Source organism: Delphinapterus leucas, chromosome 13 (assembly GCF_059928025.1).
Source record: "Delphinapterus leucas isolate spDelLeu-1000000601 "Yukka" chromosome 13, BTC_Dleu_Yukka2, whole genome shotgun sequence".
NCBI lineage: Eukaryota > Metazoa > Chordata > Mammalia > Artiodactyla > Monodontidae > Delphinapterus > Delphinapterus leucas.
In genome coordinates this window covers 72,786,613-72,808,091 of record NC_143141.1, presented here as the reverse complement: position 1 = coordinate 72,808,091, position 21,479 = coordinate 72,786,613, and the positions used below count along the sequence as shown (strand labels likewise).

Genomic DNA, 21,479 nt, shown 5'->3' with positions numbered 1-21,479 from the left:
GCAGAGGGGACGGGGCGGGGCGGGACGTCCGGGGACGCGCACGCATCTGGGCCGCGGTGCGCGCGCAGGTTGGTGCGTCGGTCGGGGGCGCGCTCGGGTAACCTGTACCCCCACGTAGTCGCCGGTTACCGATCGGACTAAGTTCCAGGTACCTGGACTGGGGCTGGTGCGGGGAGGTTGGATCCCGAGTCGCACAGGTGGCGCTGAGGACCGTGGTTTAAATATGCCCAGGGCTCGCCTTCTCTTCCTATAGAGAAGGCCCCTGTTCCAAAGATGCCCTGCTCATCCCCATGACGCTGGTCCCCTCAAGAACGAGCCCCCAAGGCCAGAGGCTGCTCTCTCCACACTTAGCCCGCCCCCTGGTCCCTGAATAAGCTCAGACTCCCTCCTTCCCGCCTGATGAGGGAATCATACAATTTGGGGGAAGGAAGAGCTTCCCCTTTTAGTTGTTCCCTTTTAGAGCGGGGTGGTCATTCTTTGGGTTTGAGCCGACTTGTTTTTCTTGAATGTTGCCCCTTGGAGAAATTGCTTCCCCAGTGTAACTTCCCTCGTGCGCTGTATGACGTCGACGTGACGCAGCAGGACGCCACCCCTTTCCGTTCCATGACGTAAGCTGGGCACATATTTCCGTGTTTGTCATCCCATCTTAATTGCAAGAAACTAGGCGATGCTTTAGACGTCTTTGTATTCCCCAGACTACCCATCAGAGGACCTCAGGTGACCCTATCTTGAGGCAGCAGACCCCTGTAAAAATTGTATTTCTGCATTTTCCTTGTGTATGTTATACGTCAAAATCAGGAAATAGAAAATGCACAACTAGCATTCAAGGGAGGCTGGCCACCGTAAAATTTTGACTATCTGGGATCTATTATTGTGCTTTGATGTGTAAAAGCTACTACTTGGGGGTGATCTCTCATCCGTGTCCCTGGCTCAAAAGCCAAAGAGCCATCATTTTTGGCTGTTTGGTGACCTCTGATTTTGGAGTCAGGTTTTTTTTTTTTCCCTCAGAGAAGTCACAACAGCTACGGTTGAAACATTTTAATGCTGCATGAAATCTTGCACTGTCAAAAGATAGTATTATGGCTGTTCTGGAAACAAAGACAAATTCATTCCTTCAGGTGTCATTCTAAGGTCATGAGAGTTGCTGAATTGGATGGGGTGTTGTCACCTGAAGTATAGTTTGGTTTCTGGAGCAGGTTTGTTCCCTTTAGCATTTGCCTAGTGAATCACTCAGGCCAGCTTCAGCAGTAGGCCAAGAGTAGTCTAATTTTTTCTAGTTGTCAAGCAACCATTAGTTTAAATTCATGACTTTTTGTTCATTTTACTAGATGTATGTGTTAAAAGAAACATAAATTCACTTTGATGCTTTTCTCTTTGGTGATTGAAGTTATGTTTATTTGAGAAGAAGATGAGTATAGTGGACTTTGAGAGAGATCTGAATTTGAATTCCGATCCTCTGCTTGCTAGGTTTGTGACTTTGAACAAGTTACTTAGTCTTGCCGAGTGTTAGTTTTCTTATCTGTGAAATGGGAACAATAATACTAATCAGAGAACAAGGTAGAAATTACAGATAGAGATGTATAATATAGTGCTTGATACTCAGTAGATTTTCAGAATGTGTTGGTTCTGTTTCCCTTTTTCATAGAAATGAGAGGTCAAATAATAATAGGTTTTGTGGGGAAATACATGGAAGAATAATTTTGTAATGTAGGTAAGGTCCTTTTGCTTTTTCCAAGATGAGTATTTCTGTTTTGCATATGATCTAGATAAGCATCCTTTCAAGAACTGTGACATCAGTGGGTAGAAATAAAAGTGGAAATGTTGCAGAATAGGAAAAAAATAGACTTCAAAGTGATAATATGGTCTAGTATACTATTAAAAGACAAATTATAAAAGTTATCCATATCATCTGTAAAATGGGAATTCTGATATATGCCTTACCGTCCAGAGTTGTGAAGGTCCACTGCACTAATGTATATGGAAGCTCTTTATAAGTGATAAAGTGTTATGAAAATGTACATGATTTTGATGACTGAATACAGTGCATTAGATGTTTATTCTTATTTTGTGATGAAATATTGGAATGGTGGTGGAAGATCATCTGTTAAGTGGTCGGAAGAGGAGGTCGTTTTATATTTGCAGAAAGGATGATTTGAGTACTAAAGTATAAAGCTTTTTCTGCTTCAGAGGTACTTCTGGGTGTCATCACTATGTAGGGTCACAGTGTTATTATTTTTTGAAAGATCACTGCAGTCCTGCCCTTTATTACTACTCTGAAGTGATTAAAACAGGTACTAGTTTTCAACGTTTAGCAGGGAGCTGTAAAGCCTCATATGGCATAATATATGAAAACTAGAACAAGAACATCATTTACCTGTAATTGTAACTTGCAGGAAATTAATTTGCTTTTGATGTGGGATTATCCTTTCAGATCGAGGAAGAAAATGATCATTTAAATTGACTTATTCACCTCTGAAAGTGGAGGCTTTCATTTAGAAATCTATTAAGAGGAATTCAGGTACTCCCTCCTCCAGCCCCGTGGGTTTCCAAGTAATTTAGAGATGATTTATTGGTTTTACTTTTGTATTTTCAAGTCTAAGAACTTCTTAGTGCCTTAAAGTCAAAACCTTTTAGATCCATGTTAGTTTGTGTTGCTTAATATCTGGATAGGTGTGTGCTTTCATGATTTAATTGTTAAGTAGATTTTTGCCACATCTCAGATATGCTATCTTCTACCAGATTTTTTGAGGGCATAATGTCTTCTCTTCATACCTAAACATTTCTCTAGCTTTTGTCTCCTTATTCACATAGTTATTAAAAGATGTTTATTGGGTGCTTAGTGTGTGCCAGGTACTTTTGTTAAACACTAGGGATTCAAGATAGTTTTGCAGGTGAATTCCCTAATGGCGCAGTGGTTAAGAATCCTCCTGCCAATGCAGGGGACATGGGTTCAAGCCATGGTCCAGGAAGATCTCACATGCTGCGGAGCAACTAAGCCCGTGCACCACAACTACAGAGCCTGCGCTCTAGACCCCATGCTCCGCAATAAGCGAAGCCACTGCAATGAGAATCCCGTGCACCGCAACAAAGGGTAGCCCCCTCTCCCCGCCACTAGAGAAAGCCCGGACGCAGCAACCAAGACCCAACGCAGCCTAAATAAATAAATAAATTTATTAAAAAAAAAAAAGACAGTTCTGCAGGGGAGAGATCACTAAGCAGGTAATTATGATACACTGTGGAGGGGAAGTAATTAAGGGAGGTATAGCAGAAGTAAATAATTTCTAGTAAGTAACAATTGCAAGTAGGATATGCTTCTTCTAGAATTTTACGTAGTTTTATCAATCACGTTCTTACTCTTTGTGGGGACACAGAGGGAGGGATTCCTAACCTAGTGGTGTGTGCGTTTTGTGTGATGCGGAGGAGGATTGTCAGTGAAGACTTCTTGAGGCTTCAACTAAAGTAGGACCTGCCAATTGTAAGATAGAGTGGGACAGCTTTTAAGTACAGTGAGGCAACGTAGAAATTGGCTTTGGAAAGGGGGAGGAAATTGGATTTCAGGGGTTGCTGCTGCTCCTGAAAAGTCTGCGTCCCGAGTAGGTGAGCAGTAGGGAGATAGGTTCTTCCAGGGGGTCATTTGAAGAGGCTGCTCTAAGACAGGAAATAAGGTATCATGCAAGAGATACTTCTGTGTGCTGTGCTAATTTCCAGGAAGCTTGTTATATCTCGTTCCTTTGGATATTCTGATCATCATTCTTTCCTTCTCCTTTCAGTGGTGATTTGCAAGTCAAGTTAAAATGTCTCCGGAAGTGGCCTTGAACCGAATTTCTCCAATGCTCTCCCCATTCATATCTAGCGTGGTCCGCAATGGGAAGGTGGGACTGGATGCTACAAACTGTTTGAGGATAACTGACTTGAAATCAGGGTATGTACCAGAACCAATCCAAGCTTTAGCTAATTGCAAACCTTTCTCACCAGGCTTGTAAAAATTGAACACCACAGAAATTCATCAAGTCATGACCTTATCACGTGTTGACTGGTTTTGTCCAGTTCTTGACATTTTATGTTTCAAGTTGTTTTAGCTGTGCTGTGGGCCATCGCTTTATGATCAGAATGTTCTTTTTTTTTTTTTAAAGGCATATCTCTTTGTTAACAGCATGCCGTGTGGTTTTTAGCAAGTGTGTTTTTCATCATTGACTTGTTTTCTTGCTGTGTCTTCTGCAATTCAGTATGCACTGTAAGAGTTGGGATTTGAGATTGTGAATCTGACATTATTTGATAGTCTCTCCTAATAGGAAAATTATAATAGCTAGCCCAAAATGAGGCATTTTTCACAACTGAGTTGAAACAGTAATATCTCAGGCCAGAAATGTTGCATTAAAGTCCCAACTTTTTCCAAGGGGGGAAAGCAGGGGGTGGGGGGTGGGATGAACTGGGAGATTGGGATTGACATATATATACTAATATGTATAAAATAGATAACTACTAAGAACCTGCTGTATAGCACGGGGAACTCCACTTCTCTGTACAGTAGAAACTAACACAACATTGTAAAACAACTATACCCCAATTAAAAAAAAAACAAACCCAACTTTTTATTTTGAAATACATTTACTTAAAGAAAAGTTACAAAAATGCTACAGAAAATTAGCATCATTACATGCTGATAATTACTCTGTAAGCCTTATTTGAATTTTGCCAGTTTTCCCATTAATGTCCTTTTTTGGTCCAGGATCCAATCCAGGATACAAATTGCATTTACCTGTGACAGTTCCTGTCTTTCTTTGTCTTTCATGATTTTGAAGCTTTTAAAGGTAGCACTGGTTAATGTTGCTCAGTACAGGTTTGCCTAATGTCTTCCCTATATTAGAGTGAGAAACACATTATTTTTCCACCCAAGAATACTACAGAAGAGATGTTGAACCATTTTCAGTGCATCAAATCAGGGAGTACATGATGTTCATAAGTCTAGTTATTGGCATATTAACTTTGACCACTTGGTTAAGATTGTGTGTACCAGGTTTCTCTACTGTAAAGTTAACTGACTTTCCCTTTGTAATTTGTAAGTGTCTTGTGGAGTGACATTTTGAGACTGTGCAGATGTTCTGTTTCTCATCATACTTTTGTCCATTAATTTCAGCATCCATTAATTGTTCTTGCCTGCAATAATTGTTACTGTGGTTCTTGTATAAGGGTGATTTTTAATGTCCCTATTCCTCCCACATTTAGTAATTTGAATTCTGTAAAGAAGCACTATTCCTTCCCACCCCCCAATTATTTATTTATTCTGTTATTTATTTATGTCAGTATGAAATTTTAGGTATTTATTTTATTCTTTTGGTTATAATCCAAATACTATATTCATTTATTTTTTTGGCTCAGTTGTTCTAGTCTTTGTCACTGAGAGCCCTGTCAAGTTGGCTTTTGAGCATATCCCCATCATTTTTTGAGCATTTTCTTACTAGAAACATTACATTCTTGATTCTTTTAGCTTTTGTTTTTTAAGCTCTTTTGTTTTTGCCTTCTGCAAATCTTGCTATTTTCAGACTAAGCTGAAGACCTTGATATAAGGTAGTAAGTTAGAGAAGACTAGGTTAGTTGGACATTTTATTGGAATGGTAGGCTGCTTTTTAAAAGATCTGGTATTACCTTCAGTTTAATTAATCAGCAGGCCTGGGGTTTCCTTTTGGGGTGATGAAAATGTTCTAAAATTAGTTAGTGGTGATGGTTACACAACTCTGTATATATACCAAAAAATGACGGATTTATTCACCTATAAGGGTGAATTTTATAGTTCGTGAATTGTATCTCATTAAAGTTGTCATTAAAAAAAAACACATCTGTGTACCAGGGATGTTTACTGGCTTGAATGGCTAGGACACGCAAAGAGGTCTTTTTTCTTTAGTTTGTCACAAACATTCTTTTCAGAGGTATTGAAGACGTGAGAGGGGACTGATGGCCAGAGGACTGGGGACTGGTTTATGTAAGATGATATAAACATGTAAACCTGAACTTCCTACTCTTTTATTGGTATTCTGAGAGAACAGTTGGATTCATCAACATAAGGTCACTTTACTTTTTTGTAGACTCCCTTTTCGGTGCTTCCCAAATCCTGAATGTTTAGTTGAGTGTTTAAATGCAAATAGTGGATCTGATGATCAATTTGAAGTGAATCCACTAAACCTGGCTGTGTCTGGACTAGCTCTGTGAAAAATATTTGAAACAGTGTTTAATGACATGTAGTATTTATGGAATTTACTTTCTTTCAATTTAAAAAAAGAATAAAAATACCTCTACCTACATTAACGAAGCTGCTACACATAAAATGATGTGAAAAGCCTTGTTAATCTAGAGCATTATTGATGCCTTTTATGTAGTACTTGGCTGAAAGATTCATGAAAGTTCTTTCGAAGCTCATTAACAATTCTTTCCTCAGTCCTTCCGTCAACCAAAGTGTGAATTCCTCAAGTTTCTATAGCAAAACAATGGCAGAGTTAGAGAAGAGAATTGTTTTCTTTTGGTGTGTCACTTTTGGCATTTCCCTTTCTTTTAGATCAGCAGCACTAAGTTATGAGAATTGGGATTAACATTTGGAATTTCTATTAACTCAAATGGCGCATGCCCTGTAGGACCCAGTGTACACGGAAGGTATAAAATGAGGAGACTGATTTTTAGAGGTCATAAGAACCAGTCTTGTTACTATATATAGCCACTTGCCCTTGAAGAGATGAGGTACCAGAGTATCTATATTCTAGGTCTGACTCACAGAAGGAATAGATAGGCAAGAATCTATGCAAAGTAAGTTTTGTTTGTTTTTTAATCGCAATTCATCTTTATTTCTCTTATGGCAACTAAATCTTTCTACCTTATGTAAGATTATGTGTGTTTCTAAACTCCGTTGCTAGGCTGTCAGTATTAAGGCCAGGATTCTTGTTTAATTAATTAATTTTTTTATACTCTTTTTTTAAAAAAATTTTTATTTGTTTTTGGCTGCATTGGGTCTTCATTGCTGCATGTGGGCTTTCTCTAGTTGCGGCGATGGGGGGCTACTCTTCGTTGTGGTGCGTGGGCTTCTCATTGTGGTGGCTTCTCTTGTTGCGGAGCACAGGCTCTAGGAGTGCGGGCTTCAGTAGTTGTGGCATGCAGGCTCAGTAGTTGTGGCTCGCGGGCTCTAGAGCGCAGGCTCAGTAGTTGTGGCGCACGGGCTTAGTTGCTTCGTGGCATGTGGTATCTTCCTTGACTAGGGAGCGAACCTGTGTCCCCTGCATTGGCAGGCGGATTCTCAACTATTGCGCCACCAGGGAAGCCTTGCCTGTCTTTTAAGTGGATTGTTTATATATATTTTTATTGATCTTAAAATATTATTTATGTATTTTGGATACTAATCTTTAGGCAGTTACATATATTACAAGTATCTGCATTTAGTCCGTGGCTTATGTTCTTAATTTGGTGCTGTTGATGTCCAGAAGTTTTAATTTAATGAAGTCAGATTCATCAATATTTTCCTTTTTAGATTTGTGCCTGTGTGTGTGTGTGTGTGTGTATTTGTAAGAGAGAGAAAGGGACCACTTCAGGAAATTCTGTCCTACACAAAAGTAATATATTTTTCTCTAAGAATTTTAAAGTTTTCCTTTTTTTTTTTTTTTTTTTTTTTTGTGGTACGCGGGCCTCTCACTGTTGTGGCCTCTCCCATTGCGGAGCACAGGCTCCAGACGCGCAGGCTCAGCGGCCGTGGCTCACGGGCCCAGCCGCTCCGCAGCATGTGGGATCCTCCCGGACCGGGGCACGAACCTGTGTCCCCTGCATTGGCAGGCGGACTCTCAACCACTGCGCCACCAAGGGAAGCCCTAAAGTTTTCCTTTTTTGGTCTTTAAATAGGAATTTATTTTTTCTGTAAAATATATTGTGAGATAGGAGTATAGTTTTTTCCCCCAATGGATAATTGGTTGTCCCAGCATCATTTATTGAAAAGGTCATCCTTTGCCTATGGCTCTGCAATACTACCTCTCTTATTAAGTCAAGTTTACATCACTCATGGATCTGTCTCTAGGCTTTCTGTCCTGGTCAGTCAGCCTCCTTGTCCTGTGCCAGTTCCCACTGTATTAACCATTACAACTTTGTAGTGTGTCATGATAGCTGGTAGAAAAATTTCTCCTCATCCATCTTATTCTAATACTTAAAACTTGTCTTGCTTAACCATATATCCTAAATATTTTTTGATAACCTCATTTATTTTATTATATATTGTTTTGGCCATGACACGTGGCATGTGGGATCTTAGTAACCTGACCAGGGATTGAACCGTGGGCCATGGCAGTGAACGTGCTGAGTCCTAACCACTGGACCACCAGGGAAGTCTCAATAACTTCATTTACATGGTTGCATACTGTTCTATTATGTTGTACTGTAATTCATTGAACAAAACCCCCTCTTTTTAACTCATGGAGGAAAGGAAATGAAGGGAAACTGACCTGGTGAGGGGCTAGTTGAGAATTGATGGTTAGAAAAGCTCTCTATGAGGAAATGACATTTAAAGGTGAATCATGAAAGATGAGGATAATTCAACGAAGAGCTGGGGAATTTGCTGTAAAAAGGGAATACCATGTTCAAAGGCAGGAGAAAGCTTCCCATGTTCAAGGATCTGCAAGGCCACTGTGGTTGGACTATAGGGAGGGAGTGTGAGAGGCAAATGAGATTCTAAAGATAGTCAGGGGCCAGATTATACAGAGCCCGGTGGGCCATATTTGGGGACTTGGATTTTATTCTGGGTGGAATGGGAAGCTATTGAAGGATTTTAAGCAGAGTGACATGATCTTATTTATATTAAAAAAAAATCACTGGTTGTTATATGGAAAATGGCTTGTGCAGTATAAGGTAGACTAGTTAGCTGTCCATTACAGTAGACCAGGTGAGAGACGGTGGAGTCTTGGAATATGGTGGTGGCAATGGAGATGGAAAGAAGTGAATGTATTTATAAGCTGCTTAGAAGGTAAAATGATGAGTATGTTAAAGTTGGGTTTTTTTTTTTTTTTTGTACGCGGGCCTCTTACTGCTGTGGCCTCTCCCGTTGCGAAGCACAGGCGCTCCGTACGCGCAGGCCCAGTAGCCATGGCTCACAGGCCCAGCTGCTCCGTGGCATGTGGGATCTTCCCGGACCGGGGCACGAACCCGTGTCCCCTGCATTGGCAGGAGGACTCTCAACCACTGCGCCACCAGGGAAGCCCAAATTTGGGTTTTGAGAGAGAATCAAGAATGACTTCTTTTTTAGCTTGAGTGAGTGGGTAGGTAGATGGTCATGCCATCTGCTGACATGGGAAGGTGAGAAGATTGATGGAGGAACTGCTTTAATCTGGATTGATTGTTGTCTAGGTCTGCCAGGCAGCTCTCATTGTATCACTGTATCATTCCCTTTGCCTCTTTCCTGTGTTGAATCTCATATCTTACTTTCTTGTTTTACCCTCTAGCTTTGTTGGAGCATGTACTCCAATAGCATCCTAAGAAAAGGAGAGAAGGAGGTTCATTTTTGAGTACCTGAAAGTCTGAAAATATCTTTATTCTACTTTAAACTTGGTTGATAATTTGGGCAGGTGCAAAAGTGTAGGTTGCAAATTATCTTCCTTTTAAATTTTGGAGGCCTTTATCTGTAAGCTTGGGGACCCCCAACACATATTGTTGTTTTATGGATGTAGTATTTTCTTTTCTGTAGGATATTAACTGTAGTTTTTTTTTTTTTCAGTTGAGGTATAATTGACTAAGTGTTTAAAAAATGTTTAAATATTTCTTCTATACCTTGCATTATCTCTGTTTTGCTCTCTGTCTTTCATGTTGGTGGCTTTCCTTAAACTGATGATTCTTGGCTGTCCATGTCTATTAAAGGCTGAAGTTCTAAAATGTGAATTTGAAGCTCTTTGAGCATAGGTGGGCTTGTCAACTACTGAGCTTCACTGCATTGTGATCAAGCAGTGTGGTGTTGTGATTTATATTTATCTCATATATATTTGGTCTTCAGCCACAGTTCTAGGCTCATAGCTCCCCAAACCCTTGAAATTTCCTGAATGGCAAGAGCGGTGAAGTAATATTTGGTCTCTTGTCCTCAGTTCCTGAAAATGCTTGAGGGAAGGTGACTTTTGGATCCCACCCAAGGGTGGGAGCTGGTTGCCAGGAGAACAAACCCTGTGCTTGGAAGGTTGGAACTTTCAGTCCCACCCCTTGACCTTTGGGGAGGGAAGAGGGGCTAGAGGTTGAATCAATCACTAATGGCCAATGATTTAATCAATCATGCCTATGTAATAATGCAGCTGCCATAAAAACCCAGAAGTTCTGGCTGTTGATTCGATCCTTTAATGTCCCTTATAGTGAGTCAGTAATCTAGTGAGTAAATGGGTTTTCCTGAGTTCTGTGAGCTGTCCTTGCAGATTAGTAGAACCTGAGGAGGGGGTGGTGGGAACCTCTGATTTATAGCCGGTGGGTCCCTGGCATCTGAAGTGGAGGTGGTCTTATGGGACTGAGCCCTTTAACTGTGGAATCTGATTTTATCTCTGGATAGATAGTGTCAGAATTGAGTTGAATTGTCAGAAACCAGTAGGGTGAGAATTGCTGTTGGTATGGGGAAGCCTCCACACGTACATTGGAATTGGGTCCAGGAACTGTTTTTCAGGCAGTAAAAAACCTGGCCTTTTTATTAGGTGATTGTCAGTTTCATTATCTGGAGGTCTTTTCTCTGGGGCTATAAAAAGTTAAAGTGCCTATATGGATGTATATATTCCTATGTGTCAGCAAAATTTCAATTATTAGACCAAAGAGTATGTAAATTTTAAGGCTTTTGATGTATTTAATATATTGGTTTATTGTATTTATATGTAAGGATATGTAAATGTACACATACTTGTTTTCAGAAATGTATTATCAATTTATACTCCCACTAGTAGTATATGAGGATGCTAGTTCCTCTAGTTTTGATAATATCAGTATTATAAATTTTGTAATATTACTTGCTAATTCAATAGACGGAAATGGTATTTGCTCTTTTATTTTGCTTCATTTATTGGCATGTGTTTGCATGTCTGTGTGTGCGTGTGAAAATTACGAATTAATGACATTTGTCCATTTTTTTGGTGGGGTATTTGTCTTTTTCTTATTGATTTGTAAACTTTTTGTATATTATGAAGATTAACCTTTTGTCACAGGTATTACAGATGGTTTTTCCCGAAGTTTTCAGTGTCATGCAATTAAATTAATTTATTCAATATGCAGAATATCTTAAATAGCATTCATTTTTGAGGCAGTAATAAATGTACAGCATACAAAAAATAAAAGATAAAAAACATAAAAGATACAAAAGGGTATTAAGCAGAAGATAAGTCTCCTTTCTATTCCTTTACCCAAATTTTCTTCTCTGGAGGAAACTACTGCTTACCAGCTTCTTTTACTTCTTTTTAGAGGTGTTCTTTGTAGATGTAAGCCCTTTTTTTTTTTTATTTCTATATAAGCAATAGCTGTGGTGAATTATTACAGTAATGGCTCCTGATAAAGCCTGCCTATCTTTATTTATCTCTTCTCCTTTGAATATGATTTTGTCCTTCCTTTCATCAGCAGGTAGAGTCTACTTCCTCACCCTTTGAATCTGGGCTGGCTTTGTGACTTGCTTTTACCAGTAGAGTGTGGTGAAAATGATGTTGTGTGGCTTCTTAGTCTAGGCCCTAGGAGGCCTTGTGTTCTGTTTCACTCTCGTGGAAGAGCCCCACAACCATGTTCAGGAGTCTCCTAGTCCAGTTTCCTTTAGAAAGAATGGCTCAGGTATCCCAGCTGTCCCAGCTGTGCTCAGCACAGCCAACCCATCAGCTGAGTGCCGCTGAGTGGGTGAGCCAGGGAGAGACCAGCAGAACTGACTGGCCAACCCACAGATTGATGAGAAATAAAAATTGTTTTCTTAGGCCACTAAGTTTTGGGATGGCTTGTTATGTAGTAATAGATAACTGATATAGTAACATATTAACTTGATATTTTGAAGATTATTTCATATTAGTACTTATAGAGCTGCTGCCTCCTTTTTAATCTCTGCATATATTCCAGTGTGTGAATGTACTATAATTTAATCAGTGATTATTGATAGTTGTTCAGTTTGTATCTATATTTTGCTATAACATGGGGTTGTAAAGAATCTCCTTTTGTATTTATCTTTGATATGCCAAAACTTCTACTTTGTAAGTTGTCATCAAATCTATTTCCTTCATGGATTCTTTTAACATTTTGCACAATTAATGCCTTTTCTACTTTGAGACCACCTATATTTTCTTCTGTAATAGTTTCATTTTTATTGAAAAGTAGTCAATTAACCTGGAATTTATTTTGGTGTATAATACACTATAGGAATGGGATTTTATTACTTTTCTAAATAATTATCTAGTTATTCCAACACTGTTTCTAAAATAAATCCTTTACTCAGTCACTATTTTGAAATGCCATCTTATATGCTAAATTCTTATATTTATTTCTGACCTTCTATTTCTTTTCAATGGTCTGTATTTGCCTTGTACAATTATATCGCTTTTCAATTATTATAGCTTTATAATATGTTCGAGTACTTGTGGTCTCACCTGCTGGGAGTTTGACATTGCATAAAACTTCTTTATTTATTTGGAGAGAATGGACATCTTTACAACAAGCGTCAGCAAACTTTCTGTAAAGGATCAGATAGTAAATATTTTAGGTATTAAAATATTTACCATCTTACTGTTTGTGTTGCAGCTACTTAGCTTTGCCATTGTAGCACAAAATCTATGACGATACAAAAATGAATAAATGTGTTCTAACAAAATTTTATTGAAAAAAATAGGTAAGTGGCCCTTGGATCATAGTCTTACAATATTGAGTATTCCTGCTTTATAATATTGAGTATACATCTTTAGGAATATGGTCAGTTTCTCTTATTCACATCCATTTTTGTGTATGTGAATAAAGGTTTGTGTTTTCTTCATTTTGTTCCTGCACATTTACTGTTAACTTCCTAGATGTTTATTCTTTGGCTGCTATCATATAGAAATTCTTAGTGGTTTATTGGCATATATGAAAGCCATTATAGAATTTAAAGTAGAATCAGGAGACATATTGGAAAATTTAATAATTCAGTAATCTCTTATCAGAATACTTAAGAATACGGAGAAAAGAAACATAGCCAGGACCAGAAGAGCTCAAGCAAGGCTGGGGAGAGGGGCTGGGTAGGCACAAGCCAGAAGTCAGGGTGGATGGGGCTGGAGCCCAGTGAGCCATCTTTAGAGGTGTTGGATCACAGCATGATATAATGGTGAGCATGTAGGTTTTTCAGCCAATGAGGTCTGAGTTTGAATCCTGATTTTACTGCTTAGTAGCTTATGACCTTTGGCAAGTTACATACCCTTTCCGTGCTTTCTCTTAAATGGGGATGATATTAATAATTATCTTATTAAGTAGTTATGGGGGTGAGAGGCCTTGCGGAGCCCAAAAGTGCTGCTATGGCTTCCAGTGGGGTTGACATGAACACTGCTGGCTCGGCAAATGAAGCTCCTGAAATTCCGGATGGCGTGGGATATTGGCTTCAGGGTGTCTACCACTTCGCGCCTGATAGGAATGATTTCTGGAAGAACTTGATCCTCAGTTTGGGACTTTTTGCTGCGGGAGTTTGGCTGGCCAGGAATTTAAGTGACATTAAACTAATGGCCCCTCAGCCTGGCGTGTAGCCAAAAAAGACACATAGAATCCCTGTGCTGTACTTGAACCTTCCAGAAACAGAGCCTCCAGTCTGTGACCATCATAAGACTTGCCCAGAGGGGCACCTTTCCTTCCCTGCTTGATTTCCTTTCCTCGCTGAGTCCACTCAGAACACCAATCACTGGTGAGCAGTCAGGCTTCAGCTAAAGTGTTGTTTTCTGTTCTGTAAAGTTCTGTACATAGCTCCTAAGTTTCTGCAGGGGATGATCTTTGCTCTTGTCCTGAGGAATAACCTAATGGTATTTTAACAAATACTTGAACTAAAGACTGCACATAAAGACAAAATAAAAAGTAGTTATGGAGATGAAATGAAATAGCTTATATAAAGCACTTAGAATAGCTTGGTCATAGTGCTCAATAAATGGTAGCTACTATTATATTATTATTATAACATTATGTATAATGTATATATAATATATTTTCATAGTTTATATGTATATATATATATATTTATTATTTCACTGTATTATTGTTGTTAGTTGGTAGAATCACATTGGCATTCCAGAATCAGGGACTCTATAAAGAATGAGTGTCTATGCAAACGATATAAAGGAGCTGTCTAATAAGACCCAGGTGAGCAGAGCAAGGTAAGAGCTCACACATGAGGGCTTCCCTGGTCGTGGGATGGTTAAGAATCCTCCTGCCAATGCAGGGGACACAGATTTGAGCCCTGGTCTGGGGAGATCCCACATGCTGTCGAGCAACTAAGCCTGTGTGCCACAACTATTGAGCCTGTGCTCTACATCCCGCAAGCCACAACTACTGAGCCTGTGTGCCACAACTACTGAAGCCTGCACACCTAGAGTCCGTGCTCCGCAATAAGAGAAGCCACTGCAATGAGAAGCCTGTGCGCTGCAATGAAGTGTAGCCCCTGCTCGCCGCAACTAGAGAAAGCCCTCGCAGTAACGAAGACCCAACGCAGCCAAAAAGAAATAAAATTAAATCTTTAAAAAAAAAAATAAGGGAGCTCACACATATATTACAAAGGTCAGAAATCATAGAGCAGAAAAGGACAGGACAGTCAGAGACTTTTGTTTCCAGGGTAACTTTCTATCCTGTTCATTGCTTTTTGGAGATCTATGGAGACAGAAAAAAGTTAATGTGGCTAACTTAGACCCTGCAGGTGGATATAATTTGGAATATTTGATTAGGTTGAAGAATGAATGGGCATGGAGATATCAACTTCTTTTTTTTTTTTTTCCAGCAGATAGAACCTAACAGTTTTCAACAGTTATTAGAGATTGAACATTGTTTGTCTTGGGCAGAGACATGCAGCAGTTCTTAGCAGAGGGTTGAAGAAGCCTGCCTGGCAAGGCCTGGTAAGATGGTGTGCAGGCTAGATTAGGGAGCCCTGTTGGAAGGTGGAGAGCTAGTGAGGGCAGTGGTGGGTGGGGTTGTGGATATTTTGTACTTAGGATTTGGGAAAAGTCAGCGTGGTGGTATTGGCCTTGGCTCAGTGAATCCTGCAGTCACTGGCCTTGGGAACTTTTGCTAGGATTCCACAGTGTTAACACAGAGCCTGGGGTGGTGAATGCTGGGATAAATCTGAGTCCGGAGTTTTAGATGTTTGTCAGCCTTGGGCTTTTCATGCCCTGCAGTGACTTAATTTCAGGGTGACTTCACTTGGTATGGAAGTTGGGGAAGGGGAAGAGGTGAAGGGAAGTAGCCAGTCTAACGTGTAAAGGAAAGGGGTATAAGATTAATTTAGTCTGTTCCTAGCTCTACTTTGCATTATTAAAGAGAACAAAAAAAATCATTCCTACTGTTATCTTTTGTCCTCTCTATTCTGTGCAATTTTAAGGTAGTACTTTTTGACTTGTTTTTGTTTAATTAGAATGACAAATTTGCAAAATTCTTTAAGATTAAAGCGGGGCTCTTTTAATACATGTTGATAGGTACATAAATCTGTTTCAGGGCTCCAAATTAACTGTCCTGTGCCATCAGTCATATGTTAAAGGACTCCTTATGCGCATGTTACACAGCCCCCTTTTTAGCTTCCATGTTGCTTGAATAATCTTGCTTTTTGGTGCCATGGTCTTGAGAAATAATTTCGTAATTTTCCTTTCCAGGGCCACATTTCCTGAGTCATTTGGTTATCTTTCTAATGGCACGTTATGAAAGCTGTTTTTCCCATTGACCTTGCTTCTCTTGACTTTTTGAAAAACGTATCCTTTTTGTTTTCTGCAAAGGTTTTTATCTCAGCCTTTGCTCTTGCCAACTTATTGATAAGAGATCTGGAATCAAGTGGAAGTTTTGGGAAACATCTTGATATTCTACTGTTAAGTAGGCATAATGCCTTCAGAACAATTGCTTTTTTCACCTGTAGACTCCTAAGACTTTTTCAGTTAAAAATTTTTGTGGTTCGGTAAATTATTAACATGGAGGTTCAATTTCGGGCTTAGCACATACTTTGTTTTTAATGTGGTAAAATATACGTAACACAAATTTACCATTTTCACCATTTTTTTTTTTTTTTGGCGGTACGTGGGCCTCTCACTGCTGTGGCCTCTCCCGCCGCGGAGCACAGGCTCCGGACGCGCAGGCCCAGCGGCCATGGCCCAGGGGCCCAGCCGCTCCGCGGCATGTGGGATCCTTCCGGACCGGGACACGAACCCTCATCCCCTGCGTCGGCAGGCGGACTCCCAACCACTGCGCCACCAGGGAAGCCCTTTTTCACCATTTTAAAGTGTACAGTTCAGTGTCATTAAGTACATTCACAGTGTTGTGCAGCCATCACCACCATCCATCTCCAGAACATTTTTAATCTTGCAAAACTGAAACTCCTTGCGCATTAAACAATAACCTCCCATTCCTCCCTTCCCTCAGCCCTTGGCAATCACCATTTTATTTTTTGTCTGTGAATCTTACTACCTTAAGTACCTTGTATAAGTGGAATTATGCAGAATTTGTCTTTTTGTAACTGGCTTATTTCACTTAGCATAGCATCTTCAAGTTTTATCCATGTTGTAGCATGTGTCAAAATTGTCTTCATTTTTAAGGCTGAATAATATTCCATTGCATGTATATGCCACATTTTGTTTATCCATTCATCCACTGATGGACAGTTAGTTTGCTTCCAACCTTTTGGCTGTTGTGAGTAATGCTGCTGTAAACACGGGTGTGCAAACATCTTTCTGAGTCTGTTTTCAGTTCTTTTAGGAACATACTCAGAAGTGGAATTGCTGGATCATATGGTAATTTTACGTTTAATTTTTTGAGATATCACCATACTGTTTTCCACAGTGGCTGCCCCATTTTACATTGCCACCAGCAATGCACAAGGGTTCTAATTTTTTCATATCCTCACCAACACATGTTGGTTTTTAATTTTTTAAAAAAATAATAGTCATCCTAATGAATATGAAGTGGTATCTCATTATGGTTTTGATTTGCATCTCCCTAAAGTTGTTGAGCATCTTTTCATGTGCTTATTGGTCATTTGTGTATCTTCTTTGGAGACATGTCTATTCAAGTCCTTTGCCTATTTAAATTTTTGTTGATGTTTTCTAGTTGTAGGAGTTCTTTATATATTCTGGATATCAAATTCCTTATCAGATATATGATTTGCGAATACCTTCTCCCATTCCGTGAGTTACCTTTTCATTCGGTTCACAGTATCCTTTGATGCACCGAGTTTTTACTTTTGATAAGATCTAGCTTATCTATTTTTTCTTTTGTTGCCTGTCCTTTTGGTGTCATGTCCAAGAAATTAGTGCTGAATCCAATGTCATAAAGCTTTCCCCCTACGTTTTCTTCTGAGAGCTTTATCATTTTAGCTCTATGCTTAGGTCTTTGATCCATTTTCAGTTTTTAATTAAAAATTTTGGGGTATGGTGTAAGATAAGGTTCAACTTCATTTTTTATTCACATGGATATCCAGTTTTCCCAACACTATTTGTTGAAAAGACAATCTTTTTGCCATTACATGCTTTTGGTATTGTTGTTGAAAATCATTTGATCATATATGTGAGAGCTTATTTCTGCACTCTCTATTCTATTCAGTTTGTCTATATGTCTGTCTTTATGCCAGTATCACACTCTTTTGAATACCATAGCTTTGTATTAAGTTTTGAGGTTGGGAAGTATGAGACCTCCAACTTTGTTCTTCTTTTTCAGGATTGTGTTGGATGTTAGGGAATACCTTGAGCTTTCATTTGAATTTTAGGATGGCTTTTTCTATTTCTGCAAAAAATGTCATTGAGCTTTTGATAGAGATTGCATTGACTCTGTAGATCGCTTTGGATAATATCAACATTTTAACAGTCTTCAGTGAACACAGCATGTCTTTCCATTTGTCTGTGCCTTCTTTAATCTCTTTCAGCAATGTTCTGTAGTTTTGAGTGTCCAAGTCTTTTGCCTTCTTGGTTAAGTTTATTCCTAAGTATTTTATTCTTTTTGATTCTGTTGTAAATGGGATTGTTTTTGTAATTTCCTTTCCAAATTGTTTATTGTTAGTATATGGAACTGCCACTGAATTTTGTGTGTTAATTATGTATCCTGCAACTTTGGTGAATTTGTTTATTAGTTCTAACAGTTTTTTTCTGGTGGAATCTTTAGCGTTTTCTGCATGTTAGATCGTGTCATCTGTAAACAGAGGTAGTTCTACTTCTTCTTTTTCGATATGGATGCCTTTTATATCTCTTTCTTGCCTAATTTCTCTTGTTAGGACTTCCAGTACTATTTTGAATAGAAGTGGTGAAAGCAGGCCTCCTTGTCTTATTCCTGACCTTACAGAAAAGGCTATCAGTCTTTCACCATTGTTTATCTTTTTTTCCTTCAATTTATGCTTTGATTTAAGCCTTTGGCTGAGAAGGCAAACTAAATTAAGTACTGTGAGGAAAGCTAAAACAGTGCTGAAATTGTGAACTTATTCTTGAACTGTAAATTCTTATGAAAATAGCTTCTGTAAAGGAGGCTGCCCCAAGATTTAAGCCAGAATAAGTAGCAGGGAGAGCATCCTCATAGTTTTAGAAGCAGCTGAGGTTCTGAAAACTCAAAGAGGCTTTTTTACCTTTTCAGTCTGTGCAAGCACATAGATTTATGTTCATACTGTATTTTTAGCCTTATAGTGTAAATGTATCTGAGTACATACTGCTCCGTGTAGGACTTAGGGAATGCAGTCAGAAAGAATAGAGGGAACCAACGTGTAGACACTTTGGGCTGCATACTAGTGGCTTTTAGTGGAATTCTGCCTGTAAAATAATCACGATGATGGTAGCAGTAATAGTAGCTGCTACACCACATCGTGTCCTAGGCACATTAGCTACACTGCCTTCTGCAGCATCACTGCACAAGGTGTAGGTGTTGGCATCCTCTTGTTACAAGGAAGGAAGCAGTCCTGAGAGGTCAAGGTGAGGGTCCCAAGCTGCTACATGGCAGAACCAGGATTTGATACTAAGTCTCTGATTGCTCAGTCCTTTTGCTTTCCCTTAAATTTGTTGTCTTTGTTTGATTTTAGTTCTGATACTGTATCTTAAGCTCCTTTAAGTATGGACCTTGATTCATGGTGGTACCAAGAAAGTGCTGGTCAGATAATAAATGAAGGTACTGCATATATGTTCTTTGGTTGGTTAATTTGATCTCTGAGAAGCTGCTATCACTTCTCTAGCCTGCCCCTCTCTTAGCTTCGTCTTTCCGTGCTTACTTCTCTTTAAAGGCTGGAGAAGGCTGTGCTGAAATTGAGTCAGGCCTTTGTGTCATTAGCACCCCTCTAGAGGGAGTGGAGAGCTGTTTATCAATACACCTGCTTCTACTCTTAATTGAGAATTAACGGCCCCCAAAATATTATTCCTTGTTATTGTTACTGTATTAGTGTGTAGACCAGACTGACATTGGTTAACTCAAGCAACTCTATATTGAGCAGTAAGGACAATAATGTAATAAGAGCTGTTATCATTAATAATGCTATCATTATGAGTGCTTTGAAAGATCCTATCACATTTGATCCTTATAATAATCCCTTAAGGCAGATGAGGTAACTGAGACTCAAGTAAGTTAAGTGACTTGTTCAGGGTTGTCTAGCTAGACCATTCAATCAAAAGCAGGTCTCCCCTGTTTTTCTCCATTACGGGATCCAGCTTCTTGCCAATTTCAAGCATATATTGCCTCAAAGAAGGCAGGGGTCTCACCTGGCATCACAGCTGTGTCCTCAGTGCCAAGAGTAGGACACGGCACAGTAGAAGAACAATAAGTATAAAGCTGGGAATCTGGGCTTCCCTGGTGGCGCAGTGGTTGAGAGTCTGCCTGCCGATGCAGGGGACGCGGATTCGTGCCCCGGTCCGGGAGGATCCCACATGACATGGAGCAGCTGTGTCCGTGAGCCATGGCTGCTGAGCCTGCGCATCCGGAGCCTGTGATCCGCAACGGGAGAGGCCACAGCAGTGAGAGGCCCGTGTACCGCAAAAAAAACAAAAAGAAAGAAAAGAAAAAGCTGGGAATCTGAGAGTAGATTTCGTGGTTCCAAGTTCAGGGCTGTATCACAGCTGTCTCCTGGGGTAAAAAAGGTCGTTAGAGGGCATCATGGATCAAAAAAGTGGTTAGTTGTTGCTACTGCTCCCTTCCCCTGGACATTAAAGGTCTAAACTCATTGATTTTAAAAAACTTTTTTTGAAGTACAGAATACATTCAGAAAAGTCCACCTAATCATATGTTATATAACTCTGTGAATTTTCACAAACTGAACACGTTTGTGTAGTGAGCACCCCGCACAACACGTTACCAGCTCCTCACGCATCCTCCTGGTGCTCTTCCTCCCCCATCACATGTGCAAGGATAACTACTGTCCTGCCTTCTGAAAGCATAGGTTAGTTTTGCCTTTTTTTTAAAAAAAACTTAATGTAAGTAGAATTTATATTCCACAAAATGCCGTTTGGTGTCTGGCTTCTTTTTTTCAACATTATGTTTGTGAGATTTTATACTGTTGTGGATATATTCATTCTCCTGCTTGAGTAAGGAGTAGTCCATTATTTGAACACAGCAGTTTATCTCTTCAGCTGATGGAGGGCACTTGGGTAGCTCCTAGTGTTTGTCTTTTATGAATAGTGCTGATGTGAACATTCTAGTACGTATCTTTCGGTGAATGTATGTATACATGTTTGAATCCTTTGGATTTTAAATTAAGAACTATTCATTAAGTAGAGTAAACATTTAAAAATTATTTCAGTTTCATACTGTATCTAAGTAAGGGAGAAGGTTATGGAGGGAAAAAAGAAGCGATGGAGGGAGGCAGAGGGACAGTACGGGGAGATAAAATTGGGACAGGAAAAGATTGTAGAGAAGAAAGGCTGAAGAAAACCAGAGGCAAGCATGCAACCATTGAGAGGGACTCCTCAGCAAAGTGAGCTGCTGAAACGGAATCCTGTCCCAATCGTGAGTGTGGACTTCAAGATATCATTACTTCTCGAAATGCACATGTCTCTTTAGCCCCATCAGCTCCTCTCAGAGGCTCTTTGGCCTCCAGTCCAGCCATTTCTCTCCATCTGCACTGTCGGCACCACCAACTGTTGTCTAACCAGTCTCTTCATAAGTGTTCCAGCTCTTCTCTAATCTGTTTTCTACCTAGCAGCCATTTATATTATTTTCAGGAAATCTAGTAAATGTAAGTTAAAAATCAAAAGTAGATCTTGTGACTCATTCAGAGCTATTGAATGGCTTCCTTTTGCTCTTAGGATAAAATCTCCAAATGCTCAGTGATTTGCCATGTGATTGGGCACCTCTCCCCTGTTCAGCCTTATATT

General features: G+C 39.6%; 1 protein-coding gene and 1 pseudogene across 9 annotated transcripts in view; both read left to right on the top strand.

Moving 5' to 3' along the window:
• The window catches only part of BABAM2 (BRISC and BRCA1 A complex member 2), a 462,266-nt gene that overhangs the window by 27,264 nt on the left and 413,523 nt on the right, over window positions 1-21,479 (top strand). For 5 of the 9 annotated variants that reach the window (XM_022574181.2, XM_089923326.1, XM_089923328.1 and 2 more), the window contains one exon: window positions 3,771-3,922. In XM_022574181.2, the coding sequence (XP_022429889.1) occupies window positions 3,795-3,922 (128 nt within the window). In that variant the 5' untranslated portion in view covers window positions 3,771-3,794. Of the gene's footprint in view, window positions 1-46; window positions 149-207; window positions 609-654; window positions 3,220-3,770; window positions 3,923-21,479 lie in introns of those variants that run through there. The other 4 variants (XM_089923329.1, XM_022574182.2, XM_022574183.3 and 1 more) reach the window with 4 other exon arrangements.
• The window catches only part of LOC149747790 (mitochondrial import receptor subunit TOM6 homolog pseudogene), a 37,378-nt pseudogene continuing 20,310 nt past the window's right edge, over window positions 4,412-21,479 (top strand).